General features: G+C 50.4%; 1 protein-coding gene across 1 annotated transcript in view; it reads left to right on the top strand.

Moving 5' to 3' along the window:
* Positions 1 to 10,883: 10,883 nt before the first annotated feature.
* TMEM150B (transmembrane protein 150B) overlaps positions 10,884 to 13,419 on the top strand; it is a gene marked incomplete at both ends in the record, with an annotated part of 3,353 nt that continues 817 nt past the window's right edge. Inside the window, 4 exon segments of the mRNA XM_079906681.1 lie at positions 10,884 to 10,951; positions 11,526 to 11,585; positions 11,682 to 11,749; positions 11,943 to 12,094. Of these exon segments, the coding sequence (XP_079762807.1) occupies positions 10,884 to 10,951; positions 11,526 to 11,585; positions 11,682 to 11,749; positions 11,943 to 12,094 (348 nt within the window).

Genomic DNA, 13,419 nt, shown 5'->3' with positions numbered 1-13,419 from the left:
TATGAGAAGCATGCCTTAGAAGACACCTGTGTTGCAGGTGGCTTCCTCAGATCAGTCATTCACTTGCTGGAGGGATATCGTGGGCTTGGTAACTCTCAAGGTGGCACGTGACTTATTAAGGGGGAAAGCGTGCTATAAAACAGCAAATTCGGGATGATCATATTTTGAGGGGAAAGGGACATCTACTTTTTTTTTTTTTTTTTTGGCGGTATGCGGGCCTCTCACTGCTGTGGCCTCTCCCGTTGCGGAGCACAGGCTCCGGACGCGCAGGCTCAGCGGCCATGGCTCACGGGCCCAGCCGCTCCGCGGCATGTGGGATCTTCCCAGACCGGGGCACGAACCCATGTCCCCTGCGTCGGCAGGCGGACTTTCAACCACTGCGCCACCAGGGAAGCCCGGGACATCTACTTTTATGTGTGTGTAAATTAAATGATTGGGAGGAGGGTGTGGAGAAAAGGGAACACTTGTACACTGTTGCTGGGAATGTAAATTGGTGCAGTCACTGTGAGAAAAAAATTTGGAGTTTCCTCAAAAAATTAGAAATAGGGACTTCCCTGGTGGCGCAGTGGTTAAGAATCCACCTGCCAACGCAGGGGACACGGGTTTGAGCACTGGTCCGGGAAGATCCCACACGCCGCAGAGCAACTAAGCCCATGCGCCACAACTACTGAGCCTGCGCCCTAGAGCCCATGCTCTGCCACCGCAATAAGAAGCCCGCGCACTGCAACGAAGAGTAGCCCCTGCTCGGCCAAAAAAAAAAAAAAAAAAAAAAAAAAAAAAAATATATATATATATATATATATATATATATTACAGATAGAATTATCACGTGATCCAGCAAGCCCACTTCTGGGTATATATCAAAATGAAATCTCTATCACAAAGAGATATCTGTACTCCCCAGTTTATTGCAGCATGATTCACAATAACCAAGACATGGAAACAACCTAAGTGTATGTGGACAGGTGAATGGATAAAGAAGATGTGTATACATACATTGCAATATTTTTCATCTATGAGGAAGGGGGAAATCCTGTCATTTGCAACAACATGGATGAACCTGGAGGACATTATGCTAAGTGAGAAAAGATAGACACAGAAAGACAAATACTGCATGACCTCATTTATACGTAGAATCCAAAAGACAGTCGAACTCACAGAAACAAAGAGTGGAATGGCGGTTACAGGGAGGGGGGAACGGGGGTTGGTCAAAGGGTACAAACTTCCAATTATAAAATGAATAAGTTCTGGTGGTCTAATGTACAGCGTGGTGACTACAGTTAATAATAAAACATTGTACGTTTGAAATTTGCTAAGAGAGTAGGTCATAAGTGTTCTCACCACGTACACACAAAGATGGTAACTATGTGAGGTGACTGATGTGTTAATTAGCTTGATATCGTGGTGATCATTTCACAGCGTATACATATATCAAAACATCATGGTGGTGTTTCCCTCGTGGCGCAGTGGTTGAGAGTCCGCCTGCCGATGCAGGGGACACGGATTTGTGCCCTGGTCCGGGAAGATCCCACATGCCGCGGAGCGGCTGGGCCCGCGAGCCATGGCCATTGAGCCTGCACGTCCGGAGCCTGTGCTCCGCAACGGGAGAGGCCAGCGTACCGCAAAAAAAAAAAACAAAAAAAACCATCATGGTGAACGCCTTAAATATACGTAGTTTTTGTTTGTCAGTCGTACCTCGATAAAGCTGGAAAAAAATAAATGGTTGGTGGGGAGTTTTCTCTGTTTTCATGTATTACTTGTGTAATAACAAAATGTATACAATAATAGAATAAAATATAAGTATTCATACTATGTTAATTTATACACATATTCCTATATCTATATATACATACCTATGCATATGCACACATGCATATACATAATTATCTATATATCTGTCTCTACCTATAGCATCATCATTATCCTGCTCAAAATTCTGCAACGGACTCATACCCTGGTAGCCAGCCCCCAAGAGGATCTTCACTCTGCACCCCACCCCCTTCCCCAGGATTCATGCCCTGTGTAGCTTCTTCCACACTGAACATGGCTGAGCTGTGTAACCAACAGTATATTGCAGAAAAGATGGCATGTCCATTGCTGCATTATCAAAGACACCATCCTCTCTGGGATCACTCACTCCTCTGGGGGAGCTCAGCGCTATGTCAAGAGGTCATGGCAACCACCTATGGAGACATCCACGAGGCAAGGGCAAGGAACTGAGGCCTCTTGCCAACAGCCAGAGAGGAACTGAATCTGACAGTCATGTGAGTGACCACCCTGGAAACGGTCCTCCTGTCTCTACCAAGCTTTCATAGGATTATACCCCATCCACAGCTTGACAGCCATCTCAGGAGAAACCCCAAGCCAAAACCATCCAGCTAAGCCACTCCTGAATTCCTGACCCACAGAAACCATATGAGATGATAAATGTTTTTTGACGTCCTAAACTACAGGCAATGGATACACACCTAGATTAAAATGTGATGTCCTTACAATGGCCTCCATTCTTCCTCTGATTAATCACTTACTATTCTCCTCATTGCTCACTCTGTTATAGTCCCATCGGCTTCCTTGCTGGAAGCCGAAAGTCCCAAGCATCTCCAGGTCTTTCCCTACTCTTCTCTCTGCCAGGAGAGCTCTGCCCACTGATATTCACAGGTTTCACTCTCTCACCTGCTCCAGGTCTTGGCTGCAACGTCACTTCCTCAGGAGACCTTCCCCGACAGCCCTGCCTGGAATCACCCACCCACTGCAGCCATCCCCCTACTCTGCTCTGTTGTTTTATGCCACCAGGTTTGAGGGAATTTGTTATAGCAGCCATAGGAAGCTAATAGATGGTTGATTAAGTGGACTGGATCAATGGGAAAGTGGATGATTGGATTGATGGATGGATTGTAGGCTAAACAGGAACAGAGAATTGATCGAACGGGTTAAAGAATGAAAGAACATAGGGGTGGGTGAATGGATAGTTGAATGGATGGATGGAGCTTTGGAGAGCTGGAAGAATATCTGAAGAAATTATGGTTGGATAGATAGGCAAATGAGTGGATGAGTGGGTTGGATAAATGCATAAAGGCAAGAACATATGCACAGATGAACGGGTGGTTTGGGTGGAAGTTTGGCTGGATATGGGTATTTGAGGAAGAAGCATGGTACACTGGAAAGAACCAGATTTTATTTTATTTTTTTTATTGGAGTATAATTGATTTACAATGTTGTGTTAGTTTCAGGTGTACAGCAAAGTGATTCAGTTTCACATATATAATCTTTTTCAGATTATTTTCCCTTTTAGGTTATTATAAAATATTGAGTATAGTTCCCTGTGCTATACAGTAAGGTCCTTGTTTGTTATCGATTTTATAAACAGTAGTGTGTATATGTAACCAAAAGTCTGGTTTCTATTTCTGTGGGCCTATTTCTGCTGTATAAATAAGTTCATTTGTATCATTTTTTTTCGATTCCACATATAAGCGATATCATATGATATTTGTCTTTCTCTGGCTTACGTAGTATGATATTCTCTAAGTCCATCCATCCATGTTGCTGCAAATGGCTTTAGTTCATTCTTTTTTATGGCTGAGTAATACTCCATTGTGTATATGCACCACATCTTCTTTATCCACTCATCTGTTGATGAACATCTTGGTTGCTTCCATGTCTTGGCTATTGTAAATAGTGCTGCTATGAACATTGGGATGCATGTATCTTTTCAAATTATAATTTTCTCCAGATATATAGCCAGGAGTGGGATTGCAGGATCATATGATAGCTCTATTTTTAGTTTTTGAAGGAACCTCCATACTGTTCTCCATAGTGGCTGCACCAACTTACATTCCCACCAACTGTGTAGGAGGAAGAACCAGATTTTAGAACCAGACAAACCTTAGCTCTGACCCCAGCTCCCCACAGTGACGTTGGGAAGTATGGCAGCCAAAATGGATCCCCCTTCAATAAAGAACTTACTCAACTGTGAGGACTGCATTTGGCTGACAGCTCCCAGCTGCAGTACCTGCAACTATTCTTTTTTTTGGATCGAGATTCTTTTTGGGCAGCCCCCAACCAATGACTTAGCATAGGGGTGGGGGCCGTGCTGGGGCCTGACCACCTCCACCCAATGTGGGACTCATCTAATGGCAATCTGTTTGTTTGTTTTTTTTCCTTTAAATTGAGATAAAATTCAAGTAACACAGAATTCGTCACTTTAACCATTTTGAGGTGTATAATTCAGTGGCATTTGGTACGGCTGCACTCTTGTGCCACCATCACCCCTATCAAGTTCCAAAACATTTTCACCATCCAGAAAGGAAGTGATTAAGCAATCACTCCCCACCCGTCTGGCAACCACCAACCTACTTTCTGTTCCTATGGATTTGTCCGCCGTGCATCTTTGCTCTGCATCTCCCCGTTGGGCTGAGCTCTCTGAGTTGCATGGTCTCAAGCTCTTCCTAAATATACCTTCCTTCCCCCCTTTCCTTTTACAGGTGGCAGACCGACTCCCCCGCCTACTCCTCTTCTCCCTCCCCTCTACCTTTCACTGGTGTCCCCCCCCCCAATAAATCTCTTACATTGCTAACGCCACAGCAGCATTTGCCTTCTGGAGGACCCAGGGACACAGCAAGCCTCTTGCTCTGAGCTCGAGCTCCCTACCCTACAGAGCTGCACAACTTCTCAGGGTTGCAGGAGGCTCTGCAGAAGTTCTTTTTTTAAAAAAATAAATTTATTTATTTATTTGTATCTTTATCTTATAAATTTATTTATATTTATTTATTTATGGCTGCTTTGCATCTTTGCTGCGGCGCACGGGCTTTCTCTAGTTGCGGCGAGCAGGGGCTACGCTTCGACGTGGTGCACGGGCTTCTCATTGCGGTGGCTTCTCTTGTTGCCGAGCATGGGCTCTAGGTGCGTGGGCTTCAGTAGTTGTGGCTCGCGGGCTCAGTAGTTGTGGCGCTCGGGCTTAGTGGCTCCACGGCATGTGGGATCTTCCCACACCAGGGATCAAACCCCTGTCCCCTGCATTGGCAGGTGGATTCTTAACCACTGTGCCACCAGGGAAGTCCCGCTCTGCAGAAGTTCTGAACACAACCTGGAGGACCCCACAACGTGAATACCTACCTTTATGCAACATTCACCATGTGCCAGGCACTGTTTTAAGTCCTTGCGTGGACTCACTCCTAAACCCCATGACACAGGCACCATCATGATCCTTGCTTTTACAGCTGAGAAAACAGAGATCCCTAGAGGCCTTCATCCCCTACCCGGGCAGGTTCCCTTTTCTGGGGAAAACGATTCCCACCACCAAGCAGAAGCAGTTTCCTAAGAGTGAAACTGCAATATCATCTCACCCAGAGGAAGACCATGGCCTCTTCCCCTCAGCTGAGCCAGGACAGCAGCCTGTTTCTGGAAGGATCCGGAAGATCCCAGGCCCCCAGCCTGCAAGTGGACAGTGGGAGGAGCCTGATTCCCAAATTGAACGTAGCCCACCAGGCTGGAGTCCCCCTTCCCCCAGTCCTCTCAGGGATGTCCTGAGGATATCAAACAGCCACCAGAAGGACACCAGTAAGCCTAGCCTTTGCACCAATGCAGGAAGGTGGGTACCAAGGCCCAGGGCAGGGCAGGGGGAAGTCTTGCCTCGGGGCACCTGGGAGTTGGCATCTTTACTTCCTTTCGAAAGAGGAGCAGGAATCAGACAGGCATAAGCACAGCTGGGGCAAGGTGGGGGACACACTTTCCCTGGCAGAGTGAGCAGCAGGTGGCATCCAGCCCTCCCTCCCCTGGGCTCCTTCAGGGCTCTAGGGCACACATCCCCGGTACACACGGACCCCCTTCGAGGACAGCGGCTGGGTCAGAGCAGTCCTGGGAACCCAGGTACCTCAGGGAAATGTTGACTGAATGAAGGAAGGAAGGATTCGGGAGGAAGATGCTGAGCCATGGCTGAGACAGGGGTCTCTAAGAAACGGAAGGAGGGCACTGGTGGGTGGGGGAGAGGGGTGAGAACTTGCTAGAGCTCCACTCCACCAGGGCAGTTTTCGTCTGCTTGCTCACGGCTGTATCTCCAGCGTCTAGAACAGTGCCTGGCACACAGTGGGTTCTCAGTCAATATCTGCTAAATGGCAAACAAAACAAAACAAAATCCCAGGAGCTCTGATTCCCCCTCCTGCCACTGGCAGCTAAACTAAGGAAGCGTCCTGCATTGAGCTATAGCCACGTGCCAGGCACCCATCAAAGGCGGACCACGCGTTCTGTTTTCACTCGATTCTGAGCATGAACATTCAGATAAAGGCAACAGGAACAGCAGCTACCTCTTGGAAACACACAGGTGTCAGGGAATTTTCTGGCGGTCCAGTGATTAGGACTCTGTGCTCTCACTGCTGAGGACCCGGGTTCAATCCTCGGTTGGGGAGCTAAGATCCCACAAGCCGCATGGCGCGCGGCCAAAAAAAAAAAGAAACGCACACGTGTCAGACATGCTCTGAGCGCTTTAGGCGGGTTGGCTCCGCAATTCCACACTGCTAGTTATTCTTATCTCCATTTCACAGATGAGGAAGCCCTTGGGGCAGGTCACATCGCCAGCAAGAGGCAGAGGCGGAGACCCAAACCCAGGCAGTCAGACTCTCAAATGGTACGATGTGCCCCATTTTACAGACTGAGGAAACTGAGACACCCCCCACCCACCCACCCAAGGGCCCTGTGGGAGCAGAATAACACCCCCGCCCAAGATATCTATATCTTCATCTCCAGGACATGTGTTGGCGGTAGTTACATGGTGAAAGGGACTTTGCAGATTAAATTAAGGGTCTTGAGATGGGGAGATTCTCCTGGATTATGTGGGTGAGCCCAACGTAATCGCAGAGCTCTTACAAACGAAGGAGGGGTCACTATCAGAATCAGAGAAGCAGAGAAGGGGGTGTCATGACAGAAGCACCTCCCACCATGCAAAGGGAGGTAGAGGTCATGAGCCAAGGGATGCAGGCACCTCTAGAAGCTGGAAAAGACGAGGAGGAAATGGATTCTCCCATGGAGCCTCCAGAAGGACCGCAGCCCTGCCCACACCTTGATTTCAGCACATAAGACCCATTTTGGACTTCTAACCGCCAGAAACAGAAGCTAATAAATTTGTGTTGTCTTAAACCACTAAGTCTGTAGTACTTTGTTACAGCAGCTGTAGGACACTCCACAGGCACCCAGCTCTTAAATGGCAGAGGCGGGATTCGAACTCAAGTCTTGCCAAGTTGAAAGCTCTGGATCTTCTCGGGTATCACTTAGATGTGTGAAGTTTGGAATTATTCCAGATGCTTTTTCCTCAGGATTGCTGGGCTCGGTGTGTCTGTGTGTGTGTGTGTGTGTGTGTGTGTGTGTGTGTGTGTTGGGGTGGGGTGGGGAGCATGTAGGAGTGAGTCAAGAAACCAGGAATTTGGGAATTCCCTGGTGGTCCAGTGGTTAGGACTCCGAGCTACCAAGGGCACGGGTTCGATCCCTGGTCGGGGAACTAAGACCCTACAAGCATGTGGCCAAAAAAAGAAAAGAAAAAGAAAGAAAGAAAGAAAACGAAACCAGGAATTCTACTTTCATGAGGATTAGAGAATCTGGTCCATAATTACGGCAATGACACCTTAGGGCTGCCATGAGAATTAGTGAGTTAACCCATATGGAGCACATAGGGCAGTGCCTGACATGTAAGATGGGGTAACAGTTACTATCATTATATCTTTTTCATGTCTACACACCACCAGCATCAGCTCCTCTCAGTCTTCTCTGCTCAAGAACCTTCCATGGCTCCCCAGTACCCTCAGGATAACATCCAAGACCTTTATGGCAGTTGAGAGTTTTGGGTCCCGGCTCATTTCTCCTAGTGGACCCCACAGTCTGTAACCCAGCAGACTGCCTACTAAGGAATGTCGCTCTCCACTTGGCTCTACAAGGATTGAGTCATTAGTCACTGGAGTTACTCACTTTCGACACACCCTGAAGGGTGTTCAAGGCAGGGATCTGGAATGAGGCACTCTGTGCTCTGGGAAAGCTGGCAGAACAGGCCTTCAGAGAGTTAGATATTTTCAGGAGAAGATTTTATGAACCCAATTTCTTGCATCTTCTCGTACTTAGAAAAGCACTAAAGTCATTAACTAAGGTATCTGTTCCTCGTGAGTAGCAGCAGCTTTCTACAGAGATGTGTGCTTGACGGCATGTACGCCTTCCCCAAAATCACATAGATGCTGATATCGGAGCAGTTCCTCAGAGCTCTCTGAGAGGCTGTTTGGTGGGCCACAGTCCTCAGTATGTCCCCAAATAAAACTGAAACTCACAGCTCTCAGGTTGTGCATTTCTATTTTAGTCGACAAAACAAAGGCACTCAACCCTCAGGTGCCTGGTTTCAGGGACCGTCTGGACTCTGCTGAGAAGGCACTCAGCCCTCAGGTGCCTGGTTTCAGGGACCGTCTGGACTCTGCTGAGAAGGCCTTGCTGCAGCCTGCATGTATCCTCTAAGTGTGGCTCATCAGACTTTCCTAAACGTCCCCCGCAACCAAACGCACACTGGCCACCATTGCTACTTAGCCACTTCCTCTTCTGGGGCCCCCCATGCACTGTGCTACCTTCACTGGAACATCTTGTTTTCTCATTATGGATCTGTGTGTGTCTGCCCGCCAGGCTGGGAACCCACTGAAGGCAGAGATCTTATTCCTGATTGATCGCTGGGCCTCCTCCTTCAAGAAATATTCATAGTGTCTGTCTGTCTGTTTCTCTGCTTTTTTTTTTTTTTAACTCACAAGGAACCTGAGAGCTGAAGGTCCTAGTTGCTGGGGCACTGGAAATCCTGCAGCACAGAGGAGGAGAAAAGTGGGTCTCAGACCCTTGAGCCCCCAGATAGCTGGCATTGATGGAATATTATTTAGTCATGAAAAGGCAGGAAGCACTGCCTACTACAACACGGATGAACCTCAAAAACATCATGCTCAGTGAGAGAAGCCAGACATGAAAAGGCACATATTGTATGATTCCATTGATATGAAATGTCCAGAATAGGAAAATCTATATATGGAGAAAGCAGTTTGGTTGTGGCCAGGGGCTGGGCAGGAGGAGGGAATTGGGAGTGCCTGCTTAATAGGTACGAGGTTTCCTTCTGGGGTGATGAAAAAGCTCTGGAACTTAGATAGAGGTGGTGGTTGCACAACACTGTGAATATGTTAAATGCCCCTGAATTGTATAATTTTAAATGGTTAGGGACTTCCCTGGTGGTCCAGTGGTTAGGACTCGTGCTCTCACTGCAGGGGCCCGGGGTTCACTCCCCTGGTTGGAGAACTAGGATCCCACAAGCCACGTGGCACAGCAAAAAATAAATAAAATAAAATAAAATAATAAAATTAAATGGTTAATCTTATGTTATGTGAATTTTACTTCAATTACAAAAAAAGAGGGGGATTCCCTGGTGGCGCAGTGGTTAAGAATCCGCCTGCCAATGCAGGGGACACGGGTTCGAGCCCTGGTCCGGGAAGATCCCACATGCTGCGGAGCAACTAAGCCCGTGCACCACAACTACTGAGCCTGAGCTCTAGAGCCCGCAAGCCACAACTACTGAAGCCCGCACGCCTAGAGCCCGTGCTCCGCAATGAAGGGTAGCCCCTGCTCACTGCAACTAGAGAAAGCCCGCACACAGCAACGTGGACCCAATGCAGCCAAATAAATAAATAGATAGATAGATAGATAGATAAATTTATAAAAAAAAAGAGGTGGGGAGCTGAGGGAGGAGGGGCTGGAACTTCCGGGTCTGAGGGAGGAGGGGCTGGGGCAGCAGGAGGGGGCCTAGGACACAAACACCTGAGTACCAAGAGGGGAGGAAGCCAGGAAGTTGAGGCTTGTTCTGCCGGAGAGAGAAGAAAACGGTCCAGGTAGAGGAAGCAGTCGCTTTCTGGGAGGGAGGTTTCTCCGATGGAGATGTCATCACTAAGATCGCCCTTCCCACTCGGGCCCGGCCTGTGGGGAACTCCAGCTTGATAGAGAGGAAGAGAGAGGGGAAAGCCAGTGGGGGGAGGAGGAAGGGTCACCAGGGTCCCACACCCGACTGCCTCAGGACAGAAACTACACTCAGAAGGGCAGGCACCTGCAGGTCTGGATTCTCCGTCCCCAAGGAGGTAACAGCTGGGAGGATGGACCTCAGGGGCTAGAAACAATTGCATGAGTTCTGGAAGGGACTGGAGGCCTGGACTTCTGGGTCCCCAAGGGAGGAAGGGTGGAGAGAGCTAGAGGCTCAGATTTCTGGGTCTTGAGGAGGACAAGGGCCGGGAGTTTGAACATTGAAGCTATAAAGTGGGAGGAAGGAAGCTAGGGGTCCCTGGAAGCTAAGTGCTGCCTGCTCGGTTCTGAGACCGGAAGTGGCAGTTTGGGGTTGAGGTCCTGAAGAGTGTGGAGGTCATATTCTTGGCCTGACAGTGTCTTTGGCTCTGCTGGAACGCCGACAGTCCCACCCCACAACCCAGCCATGTTCCCCAAACCTCTCACGCAGCGCCAGTCCCAGGGTGGAGAGAGGCAGAGGGAGCCCCGACAGGAGAGCATCGGGGGGAGTCCAGAAGCTGGAAGTGCAGGGAGGGGCTGGGAGAGTCTCAGAATCTGGGTGGGAGCAGGACAGCTAAGAGAAACTAGGAGATCAGGACAAAGGACTACGCAAAAGGTAGGGAATGTTTCCCAAGCAGACAGCTGGCTCATTAGAGCGGACCTTTGCCCATTACTTATGCCTGGGAGCCAATGGAGGCCTCAGGGGCGGTGGCCACAATATGACACACCTGTACCCTTAGGGCTGGTTGCTCACCCGAGAGAGACAGAGAGATAAAGTCTCGAGACAGAGATAAAGTCGTGACCTCAGTCCCTGCCCCTCTCTCCCTGCAGACCACAGCATGTGGGGATACCTGTCCCTGCTGCCTGCCTTCCTGGCATTCTGGGCTACTGCTGGCATCTGGACCGTGTGAGTGTTAGAGGCAGGTTGGACCCCTGGGTCTGAGGGAGGAGGGGCTGGGGGCCTGGACTCCTGGGTCTGAGGGGGGAGGGGCTGGGGGCCCGGACCCCTGGGTCTGAGGGGGGAGGGGCTGGGGGCCCGGACCCCTGGGTCTGAGGGGGGAGGGGCTGGGGGCCCGGACCCCTGGGTCTGAGGGGGGAGGGGCTGGGGGCCCGGACCCCTGGGTCTGAGGGGGGAGGGGCTGGGGGCCCGGACCCCTGGGTCTGAGGGGGGAGGGGCTGGGGGCCCGGACCCCTGGGTCTGAGGGGGGAGGGGCTGGGGGCCCGGACCCCTGGGTCTGAGGGGGGAGGGGCTGGGGGCCCGGACCCCTGGGTCTGAGGGGGGAGGGGCTGGGGCCCTGGGCCCCTGGGTCTGAGGGGGGAGGAGCTGGGGGCCCGGACCCCTGGGTCTGAGGGGGGAGGGGCTGGGGCCCTGGGCCCCTGGGTCTGAGGGAGGGGGAGCTAGAAGTCCGGTTTCTGCGCGTAACAGAAAGAAAAGTTTCGTCGAACTCCCTGTACTCTCTTTGATGTCTCCTCGACTTCAGTTTTTCGCTTGCTGTGGCCAACAAGGCTGTGAACCTCACTGAAGGCTTCCCCTATATCAGGTAGTTATGGTGCTTGGGGTTGGGGGGGGTCTGGAGGGAGGAAAGAAGGGGGCCCTGGTTCTGAGGAGCTACAGGATGACCCTTTATCTCCCCCAGTCGATGTGGAAATAGCCCCCCTCAGAGCTGCATCTTCAGCCAGGTGCTCAACTTGGGAGCTGCTTTGGGTAAATACTCCCGCGCACACTTCGTTCGGTGCTAGCCCCACCCAGCCAAGAGGGCCCCGGCACCCAGCCTCCTCCTCCCCCAAATCCAGGAGCTGGGCACTCACTCCAGGACCCACAGTCTCTTCCACCCCACCCCCCACCCCCTACCCAGGAGTCTGGACTCGGGCCTCCCGCCCACTTCCCTCTCCTCCAGCCGCCTGGACCTGCATTCTCCGTTACCACCAGCTTCGGGACTGGGGGGTCGGAAAGTGGCCTAACCAGCTGATCCTGTGGACGGGGCTCCTCTGCACCTTGGGCACCTCCATAGTGGGCAATTTTCAGGTGAGACGCAGCAGGCCAGCCCAGGTTCTTGCCCGCCCGAGTCTGGGACTACAACTCCCAGCATCTCTGGGACGCTGGCTTCTGGTTTGGGGGGCTGGTCCCCGCACGGGCTCCTGGGACTTGTATTTCTCTTGTGGCTCTCGGGCCGTGGAGGGAGGGCGTTCTGGTCTCTAGATAGAGGCCTCGTGGGAGGCTCTTTGTAATCATTCCGTAACCCTAGGAGTTTGGGGTAATTCACTGCCATAGCCCCATTTAATAATAAAATTTCTCAGTTCATGGGCTTCCCTGGTGGCGCAGTGGTTGAGAGTCCGCCTGCCGATACAGGGGACACGGGTTCGTGCCCCGGTCCGGCAAGATCCCACGTGCCGCAGAGCGGCTGGGCCCGTGAGCCATGGCAGCTGAACCTGCGCGTCGGGAGCCTGTGCTCCGCAACGGGAGAGGCCACAACAGTGAGAGGCCCGCGTACCGCAAAAAAAAAAAAAAAAAAACTTTCTCAGTTCACTCCCCCTCCCGCCCCCACCCCGCACCGCGCAGCTTGGCTGGATCCTATTTCCCCAACTAGGGATCGAACCGGGCCCTGGGGAGTGAAAGCGTGGAGTCCTAATTACTGGACCGCGGGGGAATTCCCCACTTATTCTTAATGTTTGCCATATCGATGGAGTATTCTCTCTGTAGAAGGCACTAGCTTTATACGTTGTGCAGGGTTATTTTAACCCATCTCCACAAGAACTCCAGGGAGGTCCTTCTTGGTCAAATCCCACGGAGATATTTCTTTATCAGCCGGTTCCTGGTGGTCAGAGATGAACCCGGATTCGTAGACTCTAGAAGCCCACATTCTTAGCCACAAAGCTCAGTAGATATTTGTAGAATAAATAAATGGATTAGTAATAGGAGAAATCTTATTGATTTATTTTATCATTTATTTTTTATCTATTTGTTTTTCAGTATGATGTCTGATTCCAAACCTCTCCCGCCAAAAGGCCGTGGAAGCCGCAGGGTGTTTAGACAAGAGGCTGCCTCCAACTTAACAAAAATTCCCCATGACATTTGCATAGCAAATCATTCACTTACCATGTATTCCTGTGTTCATTAACCTCTTTTCTTTAATTTTATCCTTTAATTACTATATCCCCCCCGCAGAAGCTTTTTTTTTTTTTTTTTTTTTTTTTTGCTGCTCCCTGCCTCATGTGGGATCTTAGTTCCGGATCAGGGATCCAACCCGAGCACCCTGCGGTGGAAGCCTGGAGTCCTCACCAATGGACTGCCAGGGGAGTCCCAGAAGACTTTTTTAGACATTTTCTCCTAATCATCCTTTCCCTCCATGAAGATTTTATTTTTTTTTATTTTTT

Source organism: Stenella coeruleoalba (genome assembly GCF_951394435.1).
Source record: "Stenella coeruleoalba genome assembly, chromosome: 20".
NCBI classification, from domain to species: Eukaryota; Metazoa; Chordata; class Mammalia; order Artiodactyla; family Delphinidae; genus Stenella; species Stenella coeruleoalba.
The sequence above is the reverse complement of the archived record's forward strand: the minus strand, read 5'-3'. Positions and strand labels throughout refer to the sequence as shown.